At 33.7% G+C, this 26339-nt stretch overlaps 3 protein-coding genes across 3 annotated transcripts; 2 read left to right on the forward strand and 1 right to left on the reverse strand.

The window, feature by feature from the left end:
- The first annotated feature begins 9923 nt into the window (after positions 1–9923).
- Positions 9924–10782, forward strand: LOC120432369 (uncharacterized). The gene is made up of 3 exons (XM_039597562.1): positions 9924–10075; positions 10277–10478; positions 10534–10782. Exons 1-3 carry the CDS (start codon positions 9924–9926, stop codon positions 10780–10782), a joined length of 603 nt encoding a protein of 200 aa, XP_039453496.1.
- Positions 10783–15064: 4282 nt separating this feature from the next.
- LOC120432368 (uncharacterized) lies at positions 15065–16264 on the reverse strand. Its single transcript, XM_039597561.2, has 3 exons — positions 15897–16264; positions 15635–15836; positions 15065–15571 (listed from the first exon to the last, which is right to left on the reverse strand). The coding sequence occupies exons 1-3, from the start codon at positions 16262–16264 to the stop codon at positions 15290–15292; spliced, it is 852 nt and encodes a 283-aa protein (XP_039453495.1). The 3' UTR covers positions 15065–15289.
- A 4658-nt stretch (positions 16265–20922) lies between these two features.
- On the forward strand, positions 20923–22378 carry LOC120432367 (uncharacterized). Its single transcript, XM_039597560.1, has 3 exons — positions 20923–21752; positions 21806–22007; positions 22067–22378. Exons 1-3 carry the CDS (start codon positions 20923–20925, stop codon positions 22376–22378), a joined length of 1344 nt encoding a protein of 447 aa, XP_039453494.1.
- Positions 22379–26339: the final 3961 nt, after the last annotated feature.

Here is a 26339-nt window from a genome sequence, read left to right on the forward strand (position 1 = left end):
TACCAACAATGGCTGATATGATGGAATTGTACAAAATTTCATCTATTTTTTAGATCCGGAATAAAAAAGTACATAAATATCACTTAAGTGGCCATACCTCGAGACAGGGTTGCCAGATCATCAATGTTTTGGACTCATTGGAAAGGTCTTTTGATAACCTAACCAACGATGGGTCGGATGATGGACCCGGACATAGTTTACCTACATTTATGTGAGATCCGGGTAAATGTGAAAACACATTTTTATACATAACTTTTGAACTAGTTATCGAAACTTCAAACAATTCAATAGCGATGTATGGGACCCTATACCAAGTCGATTGCAAATGGTTTGGGCAAAATCGGTTCAGCCAGTGCTGGGAAAACTCAGGGAGAATGTTGGTCACATACACACACACACACACACACACACACACACACACACACACACACACACACACACACACACACACACACACACACACACACACACACACACACACACACACACACACACACACACACACACACACACACACACACACACACACACACACACACACACACACACACACACATTTGTTCAGTTTTAGATTCTGAGTCGATTTGTATGCATGAAGGTGGGTCTTCGAGCTTTTAATAAAAAGTTGATTTTTAGAGCAGGATTATAGCCTTATCTCAGTAAGGAAGGCAAAACACTAAAGAATGTAGAGAATTTGTGGATTCGAATGTTATAAAACATTATACTAATAGTTGTTATTTGTTTGGTATTTTCACTAAGAAAAAAAACTTCAAAAAGTTGAACGCATGGAAAATAGGCTTTTCAGTAAATTTTGGTTAGAACTATTTGAAAATTTCGATCAATTTTTTCGATGTTATTAGATTTTTCATAAAACTTAAATAAAAAAATAATAAAAAATTAAAGTTGTATTTTTTAGTATTGTTATATGTTCTTCTTTATTTTTTTTTCATGATTGGCATTTTCCTGTAGTGCACAGAAAAAAAATTATGCTTATATTCATTAGGAAATCGTCGCCATCGTGCTAACTTGTCGTACGTGCATTTTGGGCTAAATTGAGTTAAGAATGCCATTTTGTGCAGCTCACAATGCCTCACCTTTTGACCTGCACAGATCCCCAAAATTCGATTTCAATCCTGAGATATTCAACAAAAACCAAAAAAACTCCGTGCATTTTTGTCACTTTACATATGAAAGTAGTTTCAATCTTGTCGTGCTATGTTGTCACTCCATGAAAATTGATGTAAGTGCGACAAAAGGCCAAAGGGATTTCAGGCCAGGAAAGTCAGGATGCGTTTGTCGCACGTACAAGCTAGACTATCGTAAACATTTTTAATTATAACTCGGGACTCCAGCAACCAACTTCAACCAAACTTCGGGACAATGCACAGAATGGTCAGCCAAACAAAACGTGTTTGTTATTGTTTACATTGCGTGCTCTCGTTTTTGTATATTCAAGGTCAAACATTAAAACCCGTTTTTCTCGGAACGTCAAAATGGCGGGTACGACAAGATAGCACGACGACGTCGAAATGGTGACAGATTTTGTGTAAAAAAAAAATGATTAGCATTCCAAAATTCAACTTTTTTTTCTGTGTTATAATCATTTTCACTATGACAAAAAAAAAAAAAACAAAAACAATAACAAAAACAAAAACAAAAACAAAAACAAAAACAAAAACAAAAACAAAAACAAAAACAAAAACAAAAACAAAAACAAAAACAAAAACAAAAACAAAAACAAAAACAAAAACAAAAACAAAAACAAAAACAAAAACAAAAACAAAAACAAAAACAAAAACAAAAACAAAAACAAAAACAAAAACAAAAACAAAAACAAAAACAAAAACAAAAACAAAAACAAAAACAAAAACAAAAACAAAAACAAAAACAAAAACAAAAACAAAAACAAAAACAAAAACAAAAACAAAAACAAAAACAAAAACAAAAACAAAAACAAAAACAAAAACAAAAACAAAAACAAAAACAAAAACAAAAACAAAAACAAAAACAAAAACAAAAACAAAAACAAAAACAAAAACAAAAACAAAAACAAAAACAAAAACAAAAACAAAAACAAAAACAAAAACAAAAACAAAAACAAAAACAAAAACAAAAACAAAAACAAAAACAAAAACAAAAACAAAAACAAAAACAAAAACAAAAACAAAAACAAAAACAAAAACAAAAACAAAAACAAAAACAAAAACAAAAACAAAAACAAAAACAAAAACAAAAACAAAAACAAAAACAAAAACAAAAACAAAAACAAAAACAAAAACAAAAACAAAAACAAAAACAAAAACAAAAACAAAAACAAAAACAAAAACAAAAACAAAAACAAAAACAAAAACAAAAACAAAAACAAAAACAAAAACAAAAACAAAAACAAAAACAAAAACAAAAACAAAAACAAAAACAAAAACAAAAACAAAAACAAAAACAAAAACAAAAACAAAAACAAAAACAAAAACAAAAACAAAAACAAAACAAAAACAAAAACAAAAACAAAAACAAAAACAAAAACAAAAACAAAAACAAAAACAAAAACAAAAACAAAAACAAAAACAAAAACAAAAACAAAAACAAAAACAAAAACAAAAACAAAAACAAAAACAAAAACAAAAACAAAAACAAAAACAAAAACAAAAACACAACCCAAAACCCAAAACCCAAAACCCAAAATATGGGTTGAAAATATGGGTATGATATGCTACTAAGTATCCGGATTTCGAATCATGACGTCATAAATGTAACCATGTTTTAGAATTTTGCGATTCTTAATGATTAAAAATTTGAAAATTGAGCTGGTAATTGGAATATAATTTTATTTACGATTATGATTCTTCCTCGACCTTGACTAAGTTCAAACACTTTAACCCTCTACAACCGAACCCCGCTTCTAGACGGGCTTCAATTTAAAAAACGGCCAACAATCAATTTTTAAACCAATTTTTGATCTTTAAATAGCATTGGAAAGAAAAACTCTAAAAATTTATGAAAACTCAAAGGTTGGAAGTGTGACTTATTTTATGCGACTTTGAGAATGTTTTGAGAAATGATTTTTTTAGGGTTTGAAAAATGACAGGTTTTTTTTCGAATTAGAAATGCAAAATGTAATGATAGAAGGTGGTAAAATAAGCCAAACACAATTAAAAACATAAATAAACAATAAAATACACAGAAAAAAAAATGATGGTAATATTCATCAGGAAATGGTGACAGATTTTGTGGCAAAATAAATGATTAATTTTACCCCAAAAAATGATGAATTTTCATCAGATTTTGATGAATATTCATCAGGTTCACATTTTTACACATTTTTTATGTAATATTACACAAATAAAGAGGCACTATTCAACCTACCAAATTTTCAACATTCCAAAATTCAACTTTTTTTTTCTGTGTATAAATTAAACTTAAAATACTAACATAAAACATGAGAAGTAAAGTTTTTCGTAGAACAAAAGTTGCTCAAAATGCCTTCTTGAACACGAGAAAAATGAAAAAGTTCTAAAAAGAATTTGGGCAGTACACAGAAAAAAAACATGAATTTTGGAATGTTGAAAATTTGGTAGGTTGAATATTACCTCTTTATTTGTATAATATTACATAAAAAATGTTTAAAAATGTGAACCTGATGAATATTCATCAAAAACTGATGAAAATTCATCATTTTCTGGGGTAAAATTTATCATTTATTTTGCCACAAAATCTGTCACCATTTCCTGATGAATATTAGCATCATTTTTTTTCTGTGAAATATTTGTTAAAATTAATGTTGGTTGATTGCCTTTTTCTTAGCCAAAATAGATATTCTTAATATAGTGCAGACTCGATTATCCGAAGTCTCGATTATCCAAAGTTTCTATTAACCAAAGTTCGATTATCCGAAGGTTTGTATGGGGCTTCGGTTGATTGAATCATGACCAAAATATGTTTTTCATATTTTTATATTTCTTGCTATTATTATCAGGTTCGAGTTCTGCGACTCAATTTTGGTCAAATTTGAATAGTTAATTGCATATAAAATTACAAAAACATATTTTTTTCAATATTTCATCACTACCGATTTGGTAACCATCTTGGATTTAAAAATGTAAAAAAAAACACAGAAAAAATGATGGTAATATTCATCAGGAAATGGTGACAGATTTTGTGGCTAAAAAAAATATGAATTTTACCCCAGAAAATGATGAATTTTCATCAGTTTTTGATGGATATTCATCAGGTTTACATTTTTACACATTTTTTATATAATATTACTCAAAAAAAGAGGTAATATTCAACCTACCAAATTTTCAACATTCCAAAATTCAACTTTTTTTCTGTGAAACTGTGTCATTCTAAAGCTCTACACAGCAAAAAAAAGTTGAATTTTGGTAGGTTGAATATTCCCTCTTTTTTGAGTAATATTACATAAAAAATGTGTAAAAATGTGAACCTGATGAATATTCATCAAAAATTAATGAATATTAATCAATTCCTGATGTAATATTAGACCTTTTTTCCGACACAAAATCTGTCATCATTTCCTGATGAATATTACCATCATTTTTTTCTGTGTATGATCAAAAATATTAAATATGAAATTTTTCTCTTCCTGATTCGATTATCCGAAGTTTCAATTATCCGAAATGAAATTTTTCTGAGGCCTGCGGATAATCGAGTCTGGACTGTATACCATCTACAAATAAATTTCCAGACCCCTTTAGAACATTTTTGGGTTAATAGTTGAACTAAACGACTCAAATAAGACAATACTTTTTTGTGCTGTGATTTGAATACACAGAAAAAAATGATGGTAATATTCATTAGGAAATGATGACAGTTTTTTTTTGTAAAAATGAGTAATATTGTGTCTGGAACTGGTGAATTTTCATTGGGTTCACATATTGATACATTTAAAAAAAAATAACTTACCAAATTTTCAACACGCCAAAATTTAACTTTTTTTCCGTGTATCTGATTTGGTTTAATTGGCGATTTTATTTTAATTTTGGCATTTTTGTTAGGTAAATTCTTATTAACATATTATTTCCCCCAGAGATATGGATACTGACGCACCAAGTTTTTTGTTTACCTTAATTTTCTCTAACGTGCTCGTCTCGACACCATTTTCAAAGTTGCGTCCCAACAAAGTCCTCCGGAACTTTACAGGCCCCCCTCCGTAAGGTGACGGAAAGATTCAATCCAAACACCCTCGGGTTGCTGGGGTGTGCGTTAAAATATGTTGTCCCAGATTAGCCCCAATCCGTACTCCATCTACTACGCGACTGAAGGTTACAAGCTGAGGACAAAGAGCGTCATGCTAAGAAGTCTGCAAACATACCCACAAAAAAGGAGACGATCCACGGATCAACTCTCGAGTAGAGGTCCGGAAAAGCTTTTAGGACCGGCGCCAAGGCAAACGAAAGGTCCTCGCTAGGGAACCCTTGTCAACGACGGAGGTGTGAAGTAATTATGACGGGACGGCTAAGACGGGGCTTGCGGTGAAAAGTGTACTCAGTTAATGTTTAATGCAGTTGCGATTTGCAGGGGGGGACAGGATTTGAACCATGTCCAAACAGCAGAGCAGGGCAGGCCAAAAATTAACGACCAGGACACGTGCTGGAAAGCACCCACGTGGTTACACTGCACACTGTGTCGTGTGTTGTGTTTTGCCAATATTGCAGATTTATTCTTTGCCCTGTGGGGCAACACGTGGTGCCCTGAAAGAACATCTCCTACCGTATAGATCATCAACGAAAGTGCTGATAACCATGCGCTTTTGGAGCAAAGACTTGGAAGGAAAAGTTGCACACTTGCACTAACTCAATTTAGAATTGCAAAAGAATTAAACAAGTTGGGGTAGTACACAAATTTATTTTTGCTGCTCAATATTCCAGTATCATGATGAATTATTCACATCACTTAAAAAAAAAACAATAGCAATTTAAGTTTAAACTACGCCAACCCTAACCAGAAAAATCGAAACGTGTCGACACACAAAAGAGACTTCCATTCAACAGTATCATGAGCACACCGATATCTACCACCCACACAACAGGCTCAATATGATATCTCAATTGCCGTAATGATTCATGCAAAACGTGCGTAGCATATGGATAAAAGCAAGCATGCATGCATGCAACAACACCAGCAAGAGAGGCATAAAAGAACCACAAAACATCCCCACTCCTGGCCACCGCTTGACCCCACTGACCCCCCACCCAAGAAGTGCATCGATTGCAAACTTGTTGAAAGTCTATCGTGCACTTTGTTGGAGAGTTGTTTTTTTTCTCCACATTTGACGTACTTTACAAAGTTGGGGTGAGGCGATTGGAGCGGCCACTTAAACTTGCAGTTTTTTGCTGTGTTTTTATTCTTTTAATTATTGATGATTTTTGAAACAATATAACAGGTGATCTGGTCAGCCTAGAGCAAAAAAGTGAAAACGTCTTAATGATACAAGCAAGCAGTTAAGAGTGAATGGTTTTGTTATGAATTTCAAAAATTAAAAGTGTTCATTGGTTCAACCTTACAATTTCGGCATCCAAAAATGGTACGTAAATATTCGAAAATTTGTAACTATTCAAGGAATTTTTTGATTGCTCTGGTGTATTCTGCAATTTTAAATTAACTTTTTACAAACAATCAACTTCCCAAATTCCGTAAATTCATATTTTTTATTTGTTTTTTTAACCATAGAGAAGTATGGACAACAATTCTGCTGCCGAGTTGTGATTCTTTGAAAAAGTGGTGTATTTTATGACAAAATAGAAATTTCCAGTTTTTACTTTTTGAGTGTTTTTTTTAAACCGCCTTGAGGCAGGGGTATTAAAAAATACCCAAAAAGCAAAAACTTAAAATTTGGTTTATTGGACCTTTTCAAAATAAAAATTCAGATATAATTTTTAAACAAATCTGGCGACTGTTCATACAAAATGATGCACGAAATTCCAAAAATCTGTATCTCTCGAAGGAATTTTTCGATCGATTTGATGTCTTCGGCAAAGTTGTAGGTATGGATGGGACCATCCATAAACCACGTGGACACTTTTTTGGGAATGTTTTACCCCCCCCCCCCCTTCGTGGACAATTGTCCATACAAAAAAAAAAATTTTGTATGGATCGTGGACAATCGCCATACCCCCCCCCCCCCTAAAGTGTCCACGTGGTTTATGGATGGTCCCGATACGGACTACACTGAAAAAAAATAATACACGGTAATTTTTTTGGTGATTTTTAATTTCACTTTTTGTCACTAATACATAATTTGCAAAAAAAAACTATTTTTATTTTAATTTTTTAAATGTTTTAGAGGACATCAAATGCCAATAATTTCCTGAATGTTAAATTTTTTTGCCCGAATTATGGTTTGTGGCATCATTACTTATTTATATAAATTGAAATATTGGTCGCAAAAAAAAAACCAAATATATGCGGCAAACATGGGCACTTTAAAAAAAATGAATAACAGCGACTATTTTCAAAAAAGTTAGGCCGTTACAAATAGTTTGTGAAGCTTAAATTGGTCCAAAAAATCGGGAGCAAAAAAAATGAAAAAACTTCAAAATTTTATTTGAAATAGAAGTCTAGTAACTGAAAATAATTCGAATTTTATTTTCCTGCGTTTAAAATCATATTTTGCATATTTATGATCGATGAACTATATTTCATTTTGTACTTTGATATTTTGAAAACTAAAGATTGTAAAACATCTGGGTAGGTGTAAAATGCGTTTTGAAACACTTCTTTCATTTGCTCGTAATTTAAATTTTTATATTTTTTTATTCGCTTGCCTCCCCCCCCCCTCCTTCGACTTTGACAATAGTAGAGGGACAAAAACTTCGAAAAAATTGTAACGTCCTTACCTTAAAATGTCTATAACTTGAAATCAATGCACTTTATCAAAATTTTACTACAATACTTTTTGATTGCAAATTTGATTTTACATCAAGAAATTAAGCTGAAATTTTTCAACAAAAAAAAAAATGAAAAATTGTTCAACCAATATCTCGTTTTTTTTTGAAAATATCAGTATTGATTCAAAAATTCATAACTCGGTCAAAGATTTTTTGCACAACATGGAAATTTTTGAAAAGTTGGCATTTTAAGTCTCCTGAAAAATATCAAAAAATAAAAAAAATTGCGATTTTTTCAAATCAAGTTAAAGTGACAAAAAGTGAAATTAAAAATAACCATTATTTTTTTTGACCGTGTATCATTTTTCAAGTGTATTCCTTATTCATGCCTACAACTTTGCCGAAGACACAAAATCGATCAAAAAATTTCTTCAAAAGATAAAGATTTTTAAATTTTCATGTATTATTTTTGTATGGACAGCTGCCAAAATTGAATAGAAGATTATATTGAAAAACTAATGATGCAAAATGGCTTCTTTGGGCATACCGAAGGCACCAAAAAAGTTTGAGCCGAATACAAAAATACAAATATTTAAATTAAAAAATGAACTATTTCGTATAGAAAAGGTCCAATGCATTTCAACAACCTTCTCTTCGATGTCTATTAGGCAATTTTATTGGCAATTTTCTGATTTTTTTGAAAAAAAAAGAAAAATATTTCTGGGATGGACAGTTATTACAAAATTGAAAAAAACGGCTGCTAAATTTTTGTTAAATACTCAGATTTTTTTCTTTTAACAGTCATGACCATGCTTGAACATTTCTTAAAATATCCGAATGTGAGAATTCCCTTCACGAATCTTTCATAACAAATATGTTTACAAATATTTTAAGCCGAGTTGCCATATTTCAGGATTGGACAATCATTCACACAATTATAAATAATCGAAAAAGGGGATTTTTTTTTATTAAAAATGAAATTTAATGCGGTGCACTTTATCAAAAAATCTGTACAGTACTTTAAAAAAATATTAAAATAAAAAAAATATGTTCAAAATCAGATTTTTTTTTCATAAAACATTTGAAAGACTAACATTCTGGTGTTTCCAAAACAAGGCAAATTTGTCCGACCCTAATGCAAAAAAGTGAGGTTTAAATCGAGATTACTGACGGTATGGTGAAAGCAAAATATTATATATCGAGATGACCCAGGTGAGATTTTAAAAGCGAAGGGGTTTTTTTTCGTTTAATATCTCGCAAAACGAGTTTTGGAAACCTGTGATGGTCAGCCAAAAATGTACGTGCGGCAGAATAGCACGATCACGACAATTTGTGATAATTCTTATAAATTGTCACCAACACTCTCTTTGTTTTCCGAAGATTGAATGGACGAGCAGTAAAACTTTTCGTAACTTTTTTCAAGTTCCACATAAGTTCACGTAACCAATAATTGAAAGTTTAATAATACTTCAAGCAGGTGCCCCTTTTAACCCACGTGACAATCCTGCACCTTTGCCCAGTACGCATTCGACTGTCAACCAGATGGCAGCATTGGGCAAGTTGTTCCAGCGGTACTTCCAACGTCTCCGCAAAGTTCCAAGCAAGGATGTGTTCTTGTTGTTGGATTATCTGCTGGCTTTAGGAGGTACCTACCACAGGCCCAGTGGAATTTGGCTTACGACCTTGTGGTACCTCCTTCAACTGCTGACTGCGTACCAGTACTGCATGCAGGTGCTGATTACCTTCGACAATGTGGCCAGGCTGGAAGACCAAACGTCAACCATCTGGTCGGTTATGTGCCTCCTGACGATGACGTTGTGCTACGTGAAGCAGTTCTTGGTCTGGCGTAATCGTGGAACAATAAGAAGTATTCGAAATTTCATCGTTAAGAGCGAGTTTGGATCCCGAGATGTAGCATGCGATACCGCAGTTCGAGAAAGGTTTTTCAAAACTGTTCAGAAATCATTGATTGTTATTTTTGTGATGATTTTATTTGAACAAATACTCATGGCTGCTACGAGTTCTTTGCGAAATCGATGGTTTCAAATTCCTTCATGGATTTCTTGCTATAATTATGGCATGGTACTGGCGATTGAGCTTACATTCTACCCATTTTTCGCATTGATTTGGGTATCAAAATTATACTGTGGCTCTGTCACAGTTGTTATCTTGCTAATCGGGATGAGGACGGAGCTTCAGATATTGTTGCAATACTATGGTTGTCTAACGAAGTGTTTGCAAATAGAATTATCATTGGGGCCATTTATGTTCCATGATCGCTATTACAAGTCATCCAGAGTGAGAGCTCTGTTTTGGGACCAACTGAGACTGCGCACCAGAGTAGCTGTTCAGCAACACGTCCAACTTTTGGAGTAAGTTTAAACAAGGTTTCACCAGCTAAAATCGTTTAAAGTATTCTCCTTAATCAACAGTTTCATGGTTACGCTGCAACCCATTTACGAAAAGCTCTTTTTCATCATCTACTATCAGTCCCTCGTCGTGGCAGGGACAGTGTCGTACGTGATCATAAGGGAAGAGTTTGATCTGTGCAGTGTTGCCATCATACTGTGCACGTCGATTTCCATTTTGGAATGCTACTGGTGGTGCCATCTGGTGGATACCTTCAAGGAGCTGGTAATTGAATTCTGATTCATCGAAATTATTAGAAAGAAAGCTTGTTTACTTTCAGAACGAAACCATTGCTGGAAGCTTGCTCGGCCAGTGCTGCCAGCTACCATACTCGGCTGATCGTCACTCGGAATACCTCCAGATGCGAAGCACTTTCATGATTGTCGCCAATATTTCACGCCACAGTGTTGCGTTTAGCTGCTGGGGAGTGTTTGAAATTTCAACGGCGGTTTTTGCCAAATTGCTAAACATTAGTTACTCAGTGCTGATGTTTCTCATAAATGTTTACGATGGGGGGAACTTGGTGTAAAAAGAGTGGTAAAGCAATGAGAACATTGATAAAAAAAAAAACAAATTTAACTACATTCAACATTTTTGGTTTGTATAAAACATTGTCCATCGATTTCTTGTGTCCAAATTAGCCATTTTGCATAACTAGTTTCTCATACAAGTCTCCATACAAATTTGGGGACTGTTCATAGAGACATAAGCAAAACCCTTATGTTAGTAGAACATTGTTAACTTTTAAAAATAATCAAGCAAATGAGATGGAAAAAATTCTAAGTTATAGAAGATTCAAACATTTATTCCTTAAAATGACATGCCCCATTTTTTAAAGTTTGTTAACAAACAATTGCAGAGGCTATGAATTACTTTTTTCCAATCGAAAAATCTCTTCACGATTTCGAGCTACAATTCACTGAAAAACCTGTCTTAGCAAAAATCCAGATAAATTACAGGAGTCGACCGCTCTTCCGTCCCAAGATATCGAAAAATGAACATAGGATTTGTGATCCGTGACCAAAAATACACCATAGGATAATGTTTGAAAAACATAAAACATAAAACATAAAACATAAAACATAAAACATAAAACATAAAACATAAAACATAAAACATAAAACATAAAACATAAAACATAAAACATAAAACATAAAACATAAAACATAAAACATAAAACATAAAACATAAAACATAAAACATAAAACATAAAACATAAAACATAAAACATAAAACATAAAACATAAAACATAAAACATAAAACATAAAACATAAAACATAAAACATAAAACATAAAACATAAAACATAAAACATAAAACATAAAACATAAAACATAAAACATAAAACATAAAACATAAAACATAAAACATAAAACATAAAACATAAAACATAAAACATAAAAGATAAAAGAATCGAATGATGCATTCAATTCATTTGGATAGAATTGGGTAATGTCATCACATACGCATTTGTTAGTGTTAAAACAAACTCTCTCTGATACGTTCATTTCTTTGAGGCAAAAAATTGTGTTTTTTGAATGTCTTTTCTAACTACCTAATTATATCAACCTGAAATCAAAACAAAGTTCAAGAGAAGCTAATCAAACAGTGTGAGGCCTCAAAACTTTCGAAACTACATTTAATATTTATCAGAAACATGTCCTCGTGTCTCACAGTTAGTCTTGGAATTGCTGGTTGATGCTGATTCTATTTATAGGAATGAGTGCATTTAGAAAACACATTTATTCTCAGAAGTTGGTGCACGTACTGGTAACAGTTATATTTTACGACTGAAGCTAGTAACAGCCAAATAACATGGGATTCATAAAGAAGCTTTTTCTTCAAATTCAACTCATTTTCAAACAAAATAACAGAAGGGATCCATTTTGGTTACTAGAATATCTACTGATGCTTAGTGGTAAGTTTGTGTGATTGTATTTCGATTATTCAACTTCCAATCCTTTTTCCAGGAAATCATTATAAACCTAAAAAGTGGTGGCAAATCGTTTGTTGGTACTTGTATCACTTACTCGCTCTTTACCAGTACTGTTTGCAGTGGCTAATTGTTATAAATAATATCGCAATGTGGAACGACACACTGATGGTCATTTGGTCATCGGTAACCGTGCTTATTCTCACCCTGTGCTATGTGAAGCAAGTTTTGCTTGAGTATTACAAGGAGACCATTCGAAATCTGTTGTCGATTTTAAAGGAAAAAAGTTCAAGTTCCGGAAATTCTGAGTACGATATGAAAATTCGAAGCAGATTTTTTAGAAGAACTCAAGTTATCATAATATCCACGATGGCAATGATCATTCTCGATCAAATTATCATTATATATCCCAGCTATCTACGAAATAGACTGTATCGAATTCCTGGCTGGGTGTATTTTTACGTGGATAAATTCTCTCCCCTGCTAATCGCTGGATTTTATCCAGTTTTTGTTCTGGTTTGGGTCTCCAAACTGTTCAGCGCTTCTGTTACGGTTGCAATTTTGCTGATTGGATTGAAAGGTGAGCTGCAGATATTGGCTCGTAGCTATGAGCGGATGAAGTTCATGGATGAGGATCAGCAAGCAATGTACTATCAGTTACAACACGTAAGAGTTCAATTTTGGCGTCAGATCAAACGAAGAATCGAACTTTCTGTGAAACATCATGTCCATCTCCTTGAGTATTATCTTTCAGCCTCACTCAAACTTTATGGTTTTATCAAATCTCAATTCCATTTCAGAAACATTTACCTGCTGCAGGAAATGTTTGCAAAACTCTTCTTTCTCATCTACTATCAGTCCCTGATCGTGGTGGGAGCGGTCCTCTACCTCATTCTAAAGGAGGACTTTTCATTGTGCAGTGTTGCCATCGTGTTCTGCGTGATCATCTTCATCCTGGAGTGCTACTGGTGGTGTTACCAGATTGACACGTTCGAATCCATTGTAAGTTAAGATTTCCGCTGGGGAAAAAACGCCCAATTTCAAACTCAAAAAAAAAAAAAAATATTTCAGAACGAATCCATCTCCGAGAGTCTGCTGGTGCAGTGCTCGCAGCTGCCCTACTCGGGCGATTGCCACTCGGAGTACGTGCAGACGCGAACCTCGCTCATGATCATTGCGAGCTGTTCACGCAGCAGTGTGAGCTTCAGCTGCTTTGGCATGTGCCAGATTTCGATGGTCGTGTTTGCCTCGCTCATGAATACGTGCTACTCGGTGTTGATGTTTCTGGTTAACATTTGTGGTTGATGTTGGCAATTAAAAAAATTAAAGTTTTGTTTCACTTTAAGCGGATGACATCTGTTATTTAATAAAAGATTATAGAATTTTTGTGATGAGAATAAAATTTCGAATCTATTTTTTTGTGGCAAAGTTCTAGATAAAGAAAAAAACAACTTGGGACAAAATAGGACAATTTATAAAATGCCAACATTTTTTTTTAATTTCACTTTGAAAATAATCAGTAAAAACACAAATTTAATTTTTTTATGTTTAAGACAACATTTGAGCAAAGGTTTATTTATTGAAAAATTATTTAGGCAATCACTTGAATAATGTAGCAGTGTTGGTAATAAAAAAAATCATGTTTTAAGGAATAAAAACGATCAAAAAAAGAATTTTGCCTGATTTATGTTTTATGTTTTATGTTTTATGTTTTATGTTTTATGTTTTATGTTTTATGTTTTATGTTTTATGTTTTATGTTTTATGTTTTATGTTTTATGTTTTATGTTTTATGTTTTATGTTTTATGTTTTATGTTTTATGTTTTATGTTTTATGTTTTATGTTTTATGTTTTATGTTTTATGTTTTATGTTTTATGTTTTATGTTTTATGTTTTATGTTTTATGTTTTATGTTTTATGTTTTATGTTTTATGTTTTATGTTTTATGTTTTATGTTTTATGTTTTATGTTTTATGTTTTATGTTTTATGTTTTATGTTTTATGTTTTATGTTTTATGTTTTATGTTTTATGTTTTATGTTTTATGTTTTATGTTTTATGTTTTATGTTTTATGTTTTATGTTTTATGTTTTATGTTTTATGTTTTATGTTTTATGTTTTATGTTTTATGTTTTATGTTTTATGTTTTATGTTTTATGTTTTATGTTTTATGTTTTATGTTTTATGTTTTATGTTTTATGTTTTATGTTTTATGTTTTATGTTTTATGTTTTATGTTTTATGTTTTATGTTTTATGTTTTATGTTTTATGTTTTATGTTTTATGTTTTATATTTTATGTTTTATGTTTTATGTTTTATGTTTTATGTTTTATGTTTTATGTTTTATGTTTTATGTTTTATGTTTTATGTTTTATGTTTTATGTTTTATGTTTTATGTTTTATGTTTTATGTTTTATATTTTATGTTTTATGTTTTATGTTTTATGTTTTATGTTTTATGTTTTATGTTTTATGTTTTATGTTTTATGTTTTATGTTTTATGTCAAATATTATGACTGCAACAATCCGAACATCCTTTCTCTTGATAAACATGATCAAAGAAATGAGCACAAAATGTATAAAATAAGTTTTATTGAAAAATAATTAAAATCATAATTCAAAAAGCTTCATAATTGCTCGTCATGAGTTGATTGACATGCTTTTTTTTAACTATGTGTTTTTTTGTTAAATAAAGGAAGCTAAATGAAACTTTTCATATTCAAACAGTTCAGACTCGATTCGATTGTCCAAAGTCTCGATTACCCAAAGGTTGGTATGAGACTTCGAGTAATTGAGTCATGAACAACAATTCTTTTTTGTATTTTTTTTTCTTACCGTTAACATCAAATTTGAGTTCTGCGACCCTATTTAAGTCAAATTTTATTAGTTGATTGCCTATTATATTGTAAATGTTATTTTTCAATATTTCATTACCGCCATTTTGGATTTAAAAATTCTTAATCACTTTAGAGTAGTTTAGGAGTCATACTTATGCTCGACAATCAAAAATAAGACAAAGAAAACTATATTTTTTCGTGATTCGAAGTGAAACTTTGCCGAGGCCTTTGGATAATCGAGTCTGAACTGTAAATCACAATGATCCACCTAAATTTTACTCCCCATCCACAGTTGAAACTGCTTTACCGGGTCGACCTTGTCGCACACATTTATCAGGAACATCAGCACCGAATAGCAAACGTTGAGCAAATTCGCAAACGCAGCCGTCGATATGGTGAACATTCCGACGCAGCTGAACTCAACCCCGCGATGGGCCCGCTCCGCGATGATCATGCAGGTGGTCCGCATCTGGACGTACTCCGAGTGGTGATCTGCTGAATGGGGCAGCTGGGAGCACTGGTTCGTCAAGTGGTGCGAAAGGGTGTTGTTCTTGGGAAGAATGGTTTATTTTTTGATTGGAATGTTTGTTGTTTGAAGATTGATCTTACGTACCACGTCCTGGAAGCTATCGACCAGATGGCACCACCAGTAGCACTCCAGGACGGAAATGGACATGCACATTAGGACGGCAACACTGCACACAGTGAACTCGTCCCGCATGGTTACGTAGAACACAGCTCCGGCTACGATCAGGGCCTGGTAGTAGATCAGGAAGAAGATCTTCTCGAATACCGGTTGAAGTAACTGTAGATATCTGTTTGATGAGATGGAAGCGTTAGTTCATGTTCTGTCATGGTGAAGGTTTATCACTTACTCCAAAATGTGAACGTGATGCTGCACGCCCACCCCAGTCCGAAGTCTCAGTTGACTCCAGAACCAAGATCTTGTTTGAGAGGACTTGCGGAAATGACGGTGAAACTTGGACGGATCCGCACAAACTTCAAGCTGCAAACCCTTCATGATGTGTCCATAATATTGCGCCAATATCTGAAGTTCCGTCCTTAAACCGTTCAGCACGATGGCCACTGTGGCGGAGCTGCAAAACAGCTTCGACACCCAAACTATGATAAACGTCGGATAGAACGCAAGTTCAACCACCAGGGCAGTCGCCTCTCCGTAGGAGTAGAACCAGCTTGGTATTCCAAAGTATCGCTTCCGTAGGGGACTCGGAGCAGCAATCATGATTTGGTCGAGCAAAATTAATCCAAATATGCCAGTTACCAAGTTTTGGGCATTCCGGTAGAAGCCACTCCGGACTGTTGAATCGTACGAAGAATCTCCAGAGCAAAACTGCCGTTCGACGATAAAGGTCCTCAACTTGTGAATTGATTCTCGGTAATACCAAAGCAAAAATTGCTTCACATAGCACAGCGTCATCGTAAGCAGAGACATCATGGACCAAATGGTTGAGGTTTGGTCTTCCCAACGGCTCAGATTAGTAACGACTGTTAGCACTTGAATGCAGTACTGGTAAACGGCCAGCAGATGATACAGATACCAAAAAGTGATTTTCCAAACTCCTTCAATTTTGCGACAGTTGCCCCCCAAAACAAGCAAACAGTCCAGCATCCAAAAAACATCTTTTTCCAAGAACTTGTTAAGCAATTTTCGAGCCCAGTGGACAAATTTGGCTACCATTGTCGACCTGCTACAACTGCACTCAAACTCGTACTGGATTCGGAATAACGAACCAATTGAAGGCTCCCGTTCAACATTGTAACTGTCATTCATCTCTTCCCGGAACGAAGTCTAGAACATTCAATGGCTCCAACTTCCGGGGAATCCAATCAACAACTGCTCTTTCTCATACGCCACGCTCCAAAGTTTCAGAGTATTGTTTGCATCGTGTAAGTATACCTGTGGTAACGAAACGCGTTTGTTTTGTTTGCTGCTGCAACAGCACACTAATTAACAACCTGCATCGAAATGTTTGACACAGTTTTTCTGTTCCATTTCTAGGGAAAAAAATTCAAGTTATAATCCTAAAAACGGTTCCCAAAAGAGCTCCAGCAATAGTCTTCGTGTCAGGCTCAAATTGAAACCCGGACAGCTGAAATGCAATGTACGTTCTTGAAAAATGGCGACCTTTATCTTTAGAGGTTCTGCTGAAAAGCAAATAAAACTTGTTGCAACGAAACGGTAAGATAAAATTTGGAGAATTACACCAAGAAGCGTGGGAAACGGGAAGGCAGCATCTCACCGGTTGAGCTTATTGGACAGCACCCCACACAACAGCTGTAACAGCTTGAATGAAAGGATTTCGTGACTAGCTGGAATGGGGATAACGAGAGTTTCTCTACCAGCGCTGAATGGCACCGGGAATGTTTATTTAAGTTTCATCTTGAATTTTGTGTTTTTAAGAAGGATTGAAACTATCAGTCCATGAATGTCATGGCCGTTGACTTATCAGTTATCATTATCCATACCGATGATATTGTTAAATTATAAGTTGTTTACAATAATCACAACGGATTTAATCAGCAAATTTTGTACAAGAAATTTGATAGAACTCTGATGAGCTCACCCGCTACAGACACGAACGACGAAACAAAGAGAAAAAAATAACCTTGTTTATGGTTACAAACAAATAACTAATGTTCAAATATCAAATTTTGAAATGGTTTGCTCTACAACTTTTCAGAAATTTCCAGGTCGTGCAAAAATTTTTTAGCCAAGTTGTAATTTTTTGAATCAATACTGTTTTTTCCAAAATTTGAAATATTGGTTGCAAAAATTTTTCAACTTCATTTTTCGATGTAAAATCAAATTTGAAATCAAAAAGTACTTCAGAGAAATTATGATAAAGTGCACCGTTTTCATGTTTTATACATTTAAATTGCTCATATTTCCGTAAAATTTATTCAATTCGAATTTTAGCAAATAATGGTCCGATTTTCAGCGATTTTCTTTTTTTGAAACATTTGTAAAAATTTCCGATCTTTCCGAAAACTATATTTTCAAAAATTTTAAATCAGGTTTAACATTTCTAAAAGGCGTAATCTTCAATATTACATCGAAAAATGAATTTGAATTTTTTTGCGCCCAATATTTTGATCTAAAAAAAATTTATTATTTATTCAATAATTCATAACTTGGTCTTAAGTAGGCACTTTAATGTTCAAACAAACATAAAAATTGTGTTTATTTTGTTGCAAATCTAGTTTAAGTGACATAAAGTGAAATTTAAAATCGCCAAAAAATATTTTTCCGCGTATAATTTTTTTCAGTGTAGTTTTTACATCAAATTGATCAGAAAATTCCTTCAAAAGATACAGATTTTTGAATTTTCATAAATCCTTTTTGCATGGACAGCTGCCAAATTTGTATGGAAAATCATATGGACAAATTGATGATGAAAAATTGCTTCTTTTGGCTTACCGATGGCATCAAAAAAAAATTCGTAGCTTATTTCAAAAAAAAAAAAATAAAATAAAAGTTTGAACGGAATAAAACAGAATTGTTTTGGTTAATTGTCATGGATTTCAAATTTTAATGAAAAAGATTTGTTTAGTCTACATACCAGTAAAGTTGGTGGATGAAACTTTCTCTGTACGAAATAAAAAATATTTGATTTTTTATCAAAGTTGGATTTTATTTGAATTTGATTTCCACTTACCACTTTTGGAAGCATAAGGTTTGAAAACTTCTAAAATTTAAAACAGTTGGACAAGTTTTCAGTATTCATTAAGTTTTGGTGAATAGGACACTCCACATACAGAGCCAGCCTATTTTGTAATCTGTGTAATATAAAATAAATTCAAAATTATGTATTGTTGTTAAGATTATCAACAAAAATTTTAAAATATGTTTAACAAGGAAAATTTACAAAATTTTAATAATATTATCATTTGAAATTTTTCGTGGAATGCGTTTTCTGTCATTGCCAATGACTAAGGCTACCAACTGTACGGATTTTTTCCTTACCATACGGATTTTCGAACCTCTTCGCGGATTTTTAACAGGCCGGAATTTTTGTAGGGAATTTTACGCATAATACGGATTTGTAAGGAATTTTAACAACTTTTTAATCATTGAATTGCTTTTTTGATGTGGTCGAAGCTTTTGTCAACTAGAAATTTTTATTTTTCTGTGAGTTTGATTTAAAAAGGGAGAGTTTTCCGGGGTTTCGTCAATTCAAACTTGATTATCAATAATTCTAGAGTTTTTGAACTATTGTCTTTAATATGTTGATAGGACCTTTTTTAAAAAAAAAACTCTAGAATTTTTATTTGAGAAATTCTTTACTAAATTTATTTATCCCTTTCCAAAGGCATTCTAAAACTTGTGAAAACATTAGAACATTTGAATTAACAAATCTAGAGTTTTTTAAAGGTCTTATAAACTGTTGTGTTTCACATGTTATAGGACCTTTTCAATAAAAAAAAACTCTGGAAAAGTGTTCGTTAAAACACCAAGAACGATATTATTCGTAAAAGCAAACTTGACATTTCGTAAACTTTTAAACGTTTAACAAAAACAATTGAAAAACGTAATGATTTGATTCAAATCACGGTTTATTTTATGAATACTTTTAAACGTGCAAGTCATAAGCACTCTGATAGCATTTTGTGAATTTGTTAGCTGTAAAAACGACACAGTTTTATATTTTTAATTCTCAAAGTTATTAAATTTAATTTATCTAAATAATTCATTGACAGTTTTTGTTATACCATGGTGTCATATCGGCAAAGTGTACGGATTTTTGCTCAGCAAGAGTTGGTAGCCTTACCAATGACTCATTGGTTTAGTTTAATTCGACCAAGAGCGTCTAATTTCCCGTCCCGGGAATTCCCGGGATTTCCCTAAAATAAAATATTTCCCGTTTCCCGGGAATGCCAGAAATTCAAGCAGAAATATAAACTTTCTTAAATTTTTGGCGCCAGCAAAAATAAGCTTATATTACGCTACTATGAAATGAATATAAACTATTTTATTTGTAGTTTTCTTTTTTAACCAAAATTGTTGATACATCATTTGAAAATAAGATATGAATCCATTTCGACCAAGATTGAACTGCTATCATAAAACAAATCAAAGAGGGTTGTGCAAGAAAAGTATGTTTAATAGTATTCGAGAAATTACAGTTTGTGGTTTAAAATTATGAAGCACTGGCTCCGGAGCTTACAAGGGCATAAAAATAGTTAGATATAAGAATCAGATAATTTGAAAGTTTTTTTAAAGTTGCTAGATTTTTTACAAGCAGTCAAGCCATTTATTAATCCTCACATTCATTTTGACCATTAAATTGCTGTTCCATACAATGTTGTTAAAAATATTAATCAGAAAAAGAATTAGAATACTTTTCGATAAATTTCAAATTTCTCGGGATTTTCCGGGAAATTTGTTGAAAATTGCTCGTTTCCCGAAAATTTTGTAACTCCGGGAAATTGAACGCTCTAATTCGACCCCTTTTTTCGTTGGAAAATTCACTCGGAAGATGGTTAAACAATCATTCTTGATAGGTTGATTTATGTGGAACTCATAGAACATTCGACATTTGGTGTTAAACAATATCCTACAATTGGTGCTATTGAACTTATGTTTGGTTCCTCGTAAATTTGTTGCATGAGCACACAGTTTTCATGCACCACACGCAACTGTGAGAAACTTGCCACCTGTTGTTTTGGGTAAAATGCATCCGATTGGTTAAACTTTGTTTTCTTGGTACGTTCCAGCTCACATGGAATTTAAAAGTAGTTTCGTTAATTCTTAACCAATAGATTCGGCTTGAGGAAACCACAGGTGACTTGCTTCTAGCAAGTTTGGCTGTTTGCTCCAGAAAGATAGTTTCCAGATTGCATTCTTAGATTCAATCAGAGTTTGAATACAGTTGAAGCAAGATGGCAATCATAGACCAGGCAGTGCGTTGGTTTCGAAAATTGTTCAGCAAATCGCAAGCAAAAGATGTGTTCTGGTTGCTGGACTATCTGTTGATCTTGGGAGGAACCTATCACAGACCGAGAGGAGTTTGGCGCATCACGATTTGGTATCTCTACCAGCTGCTGTCCGTTTTCCAGTGCTGTCTTCAGATACTGATAGTCGTCAGCAATTTGAGCAGTTTGGAGGACCAAACCTCAACGATCTGGTCCGCGATATCGCTGCTGGCCATGACTCTGTGCTACGTGAAGCAGTTGCTACTGTGGCGTTACCGCGAGTCGATCAACAACTTGAGGACGTTCATCACCGGTAGTCGATTCTGCTCGGGGAATCCCTCGTACGATGAAGCGCTCCGGAGTAAGTTCTCCCGAGTCTCCCAGCAAATGGTCGTTGCCATACTCGCGTTGATTCTGCTCGACGAAGTCTTCATCGCCGCACCGAGTTCGCTGCGGACGCGATGGTTCGGGATACCCCAGTGGTTTTACTCCTACGGTTACGGAACAGCGTTGGCGATTGAACTGGCCTTCTACCCATTTTTTGCCCTAATTTGGGTGTCGAAGCTGTTTTGTGGCTCCGCCACGGTTGCCATCGTACTGCTCGGATTACGAGCTGAGCTTCAGATATTGACGCAGTACTATGGACGCCTTACGAGATGCTTGCAGATGGAGTTGTCATTGGGGCCGTTCTTGTTCTACGATCGCTATCAAAAGTCCCCTCGAATAAGATCAATATTTTGGGATCAACTAAGGCTTCGCCTTGGTGTCGCGGTTCAGCGTCATGTTCAGCTTCTTGAGTAATTTGTAACACAATAGTTTCATTCAATCATGACTGATTTGATCATTCCAGAAACCTGCAATCCCTCCAAGTTTTGTTCGAAAAGATCTTCTTCCTAATCTACTACCAGTCAATCATCGCAGCGGGTGCCATATCGTACGTGATCATAAGGGACGAGTTCAGTCTGTGCAGTGTTGCCGTCCTAACGTGCATGTCCATCTCCGTTCTGGAGTGCTACTGGTGGTGCCATCTGGTGGATACATTTCAAGATGTGGTAAGATCGAATCTTTGACTGATATCAAAAACAAAGAAAAAGCTTTGCTTTTATTTCAGAACGAAACCATTTCCAGGCACCTGTTGAGCCAGTGCTGTCAGCTGCCCTACTCGGACGATCATCACGTGGACTACGTCAAAATGCGGACCAGCTTGCTGATCATTGCCGGGCGATCGCGCCAAAGCGTTGGGTTCAGCTGCTGTGGGATCTTCAAGATATCGACGGCGATGTTTGCCAACCTGTTGAACATTTGCTACTCGGTGCTGATGTTTCTGGTCAACGTAGGCGATGGGGTTAAACCGGTTGCGCAGTTGCAGGCTTGGATCGGGAGCGTGGTTGATCCGGGAAAGAATGACTTTATTGAGGGCTGATCGCTTATCTTGAATTTGGATGTAAGTTAACGGAGTGATGAGAATGGGTCAAGCAAATTTCCATATTTTGGTATCACTCAATCTCGTTCCTTATACCAAATTTCACATCTGAAGACGGTACTTAAAATTTATTTGTGTAGAATAATTTTTTCCTAAATACTCGAAAATACTTATATCTTAATTGTTTGCTAAATATTTCTAAAAGGGTGCTCCGAATCCGGGCCTCCTCGGGGCTACACCCATGAAATAAATGATTGGGCAATCACCAGGCTAAATTCAAAATTTGAGCTCATTCTGTGCCCCTGAATTTGTACCACCCTAATATGCAGGGTTGCCAGTTTGCCAGATAAATTTTGAAAGCCAGATTTTTCAAGTGTCAGTCAAAACAAAAATTTATCCTCCTCTGTGCCAGATATTGACAGATTTTGCCAGATTTTTTACTTTATGGTTATTTTAAATATTTTTTCGATTAACATGAACAAATTTATTTGAAAATCAAAAAAATAAAATGTGTTAGATTTTCGTCTGCCAGATTTTAAGAGATTTTTTATCAAAACTTTCCCAGGTTTTTCAAATTTTGACCTTCAACCCTGCTATATGATTGATTCAAGAATTTTTTTATAGATTGGGGAGCGTTCTTTTATTACGAACGAAGTTGACTTTATAGCTGTCGGCCACCATTGCTAGTACCAACCACTAGAGTCTTCCTTTTATCTACAAGGACTTCGCCGCCCTGGGCTCCTAAGTGTATGAAAGTATGGCACGGAGCGACGGCGCCGAATACCCATATTTACACAAAGAATTTTAGAGCGCCCGCCGCGGGATTCGAACCGTTCTTTTATTACGTAACGCAAAAATCGGATTTGCAGACCACTCCACCCCTCTCGTAGTAAAATTTCCATACAAATTTTAAAAATTTTGTATGGAGCGTTACACGGCCTCCGACCTTAATCTTTTATGTAAAATTGAATTTGCAATTGAAAAGTACTTCACAGATGTTTTTGGGGCTCCGTTTTCAAGATATAGCCACCGAAGGTTTGATTCTAACGAAATTTTTGCAGCTTTTCGATTATTCAAAATAGTGACCATGAATAACCATTTCTAAAAATATTTGTTTTTGAAGAGTCCAGAAAATTTGCTTTTAAATTGTCTAAGAGACATTGATGATTGGATCTCTGGTTGCTGAGATACAGCTGCTTAAAGAAAAAGAAACATGAAAATTAAAGTTTTCCAAGTCTCACTCAAACAACCCACCATTTGCTATGATAATTTAAAAATCGGCAAAAAAAAAAATTCCGTGCCTATTTTTTCTCAGTACTCCTCAATAATACCTACAACTTTTCCAAAGATTGATAACAAAATTCACGCAAAAGCTACAGTTATTAGAATATTTACGTACCATTTTTGTATGGACAGCTGCCAAAATTGTATGGAGACTTGTATGGGTGAACCAATGACACAAAGTAACTTCTTTGGTCATGGAGAAGGCCCCCACAAAGTTTTAGCCAAATAAAAAAAATACAAGTAAAATCCATTTCCGGTTTTGGTAGAGAGTTGCTCAGTAGGATTTACAGAATCCAACGAAAAGACAGTTTTAGCAGAATCGTTTTCTAGCTTACCTCTTGCAAAAATATTAACAATATATTTATTGCCATTTTCCTAGCACATCAATTAGGTCGAAAAATGCGGCTACGTTGCTTATCAGATTTGGCTCTCTTTACCTTGTAAAAATGCCTGTTTTGCTCTGACATCAAGCATTTTTACAATTTCAAAATAATTTTATCAGAAAATGGTAAAAAAATCCAAAAGATTAATTTTTCATACATTGAAAATCGAACTAGACGTATCAGAGTTGGGGTAATGTGAGCTTATAAGATGACACTTAGAAATATTTATTTTCTCAGCTTTCAGCTGTAAGAGTCAAAGACAAACAAAACAAATTGTAGGAAATTCCTTAAACTTTTTGATTTTTTTGCGTGTTTGTTTTTGTTCAAAGTATATTAATTTTAAAATGTTAAAAATTGTTTTCTTGAGAAAAAAACGCCTTTGAATGTAATTTTTTTTAACATGACGCACTCTATTGAAAAAAGTATTAAGTCATTTTCGATTACCTTTGATTTTGCACCGAAAAATGGTTTTTGAAATTTAGTTTGACAATATTTAGATTTTTTCCTAACAGGTTTTTTGGGTCAAAAAAAGTAACTCCGGAATCAAATTTTACGTCATGCTTAATTCTTAAGGAAAATATGCCCTTTGAGTCCCATGAAAAATAAAAAAAAAATCTTCAAAAATATCATCACAATTCAACTAACAAGCAACGGTTTCAAAATTTAAATTAAAAAAAGTTGAAAAATGCGTCATATACCGGTCCAGATTACTTTTGCAATCATAAGTTTCCAAATATCTAAGTACTAATGCACTAATGTATTACCAGTTCGCAAAATTGTATGGAGCTTTGTATGGAGAAAATATTTAAGCAGAATGGCTTCTTTTGATATAGGATGAATGCATTTGCATGGACAAAGCTTCATTTGAATAAAAAAAAAACGATTTGCGAAAACGTAGGGAATTACTTTTATTGAAAATATGGACAAATGGACTTTAGAACATCGTATCAAAAAGTGGTCAAAGACAAACTTGTAGGAAATTGGACGGGCTTTCTGAAGAAAAAAAAAAACACTGGACGGAAAATACACGCTACTTCTTTGAGTTTTTTATATTTTCAAGTTTAAAAGTTAAATTTAAAGATGTTGTCACGATGTTTTTTCGTTCAAAATTCAAACTTATGGGAAATTAAACGAGATTTCCAGAAAAAATATTTTCGAGACTGAAAAATCAAGTCTGTCATATAGAAATGGCCAAAAACCACAATAAACCCAATTTTTTCAACATTTTTATTTTTAAAACCGCTGTAACTTCACAAGGTTTGGACTTAGGACAATGGTCAATATGGAGACTTATTTGTAAAATTGTCTGGAGAATCGATCCCCAGTATCGGTTTTTGAAAATGTTAAACGTCAACGGCCACTTTTCAAAAAAGTAGTTTAAATAAATGATTTTTGTGTTTTTTTAGGATCCTGCATTTTTCGTGAGTCTTTTCGTAACATCTTAGGTTATTTCCTCAAAAATTTTGAACGAAAAAAAATCGTGACATCATCTTTAAATTTAACTTTTAAATTTAAAATTAAAAATTTCAAAGAAGTGATGTGTATTTTTCATTCAGTGTTTTTTTTTCAGAAATCCCGTCCAATTTCCTACACGGTTTGTCTTTGACCACTTTTTGATACGATGCGATAACTTTGAGATACAGTAATTTTGAAATTACAAAAAATATACTTAAATAACTAACGCCCTTCTCAAATGTCATTCTCGAATCCAACTGGCTCCATATACACAAACAATAACATATATAGGCCCAGGATAACAAGTCTACAAATTTTCATCGAAATCAGAGAGACCCAAGTAACATTTTTTTCCAGGAGTTCTACAAGAGCTCTTCAAGATAGCTACAGCATAGCAGTTTGGACCGCGGTAGGATAAAATTCTCTTCAAAACTTCATCAGGAGTTTGGAAGAGTACATGAAGAGAGTTTTATCCTACTGCGGTCCATACTGCTATGCTGTAGCTATCTTGAAGAGCTCTGGTAGAACTCCTGGAAAAAAATGTTACTTGGGGAGTCGGGTACAAAAGTACCTGAAATATACCTGGTTTGAGCTGGAATTGCTCAATATTTAAACATTATCCGAAAATCATTTCCATTTCATGACTTAGATTGAGCAATATTTTAACAAAATTGAGTATCAATGAAAAAAACCGGTACAAGTGAGCAAAATCATGAAAAATATGTGATTTAGAAATAATTAAAAATCCATTTTAAATCCTTTGCGGTCGTACAAATTGTCATTGTACTCAGAAAAATTAGCTTTATCGTTGTGAACAATAATATCACAAATTTAAGCTT

This window comes from Culex pipiens, chromosome 3 (genome assembly GCF_016801865.2).
Source record: "Culex pipiens pallens isolate TS chromosome 3, TS_CPP_V2, whole genome shotgun sequence".
Lineage (NCBI taxonomy): Eukaryota > Metazoa > Arthropoda > Insecta > Diptera > Culicidae > Culex > Culex pipiens.

Excerpts from the sequence above, each read along its gene's own strand:
- LOC120432369 (XM_039597562.1), top strand. The coding sequence starts at position 9,924 with ATGGTACTGGCGATTGAGCTTACATTCTACCCATTTTTCGCATTGATT. Across the intron at positions 10,076-10,276 it reads TACTATGGTTGTCTAACGAA|TTTCATGGTTACGCTGCAAC; the intron begins GTGTTTGCAAAT and ends CTTAATCAACAG. Across the intron at positions 10,479-10,533 it reads TGGATACCTTCAAGGAGCTG|AACGAAACCATTGCTGGAAG; the intron begins GTAATTGAATTC and ends GTTTACTTTCAG.
- LOC120432368 (XM_039597561.2), bottom strand. The coding sequence starts at position 16,264 with ATGATTGCTGCTCCGAGTCCCCTACGGAAGCGATACTTTGGAATACCA. Across the intron at positions 15,837-15,896 it reads CATCACGTTCACATTTTGGA|ATATCTACAGTTACTTCAAC; the intron begins GTAAGTGATAAA and ends CTCATCAAACAG. Across the intron at positions 15,572-15,634 it reads TCGATAGCTTCCAGGACGTG|AACAACACCCTTTCGCACCA; the intron begins GTACGTAAGATC and ends ATTCTTCCCAAG.
- LOC120432367 (XM_039597560.1), top strand. The coding sequence starts at position 20,923 with ATGGCAATCATAGACCAGGCAGTGCGTTGGTTTCGAAAATTGTTCAGC. Across the intron at positions 21,753-21,805 it reads CGTCATGTTCAGCTTCTTGA|AAACCTGCAATCCCTCCAAG; the intron begins GTAATTTGTAAC and ends TGATCATTCCAG. Across the intron at positions 22,008-22,066 it reads TGGATACATTTCAAGATGTG|AACGAAACCATTTCCAGGCA; the intron begins GTAAGATCGAAT and ends CTTTTATTTCAG.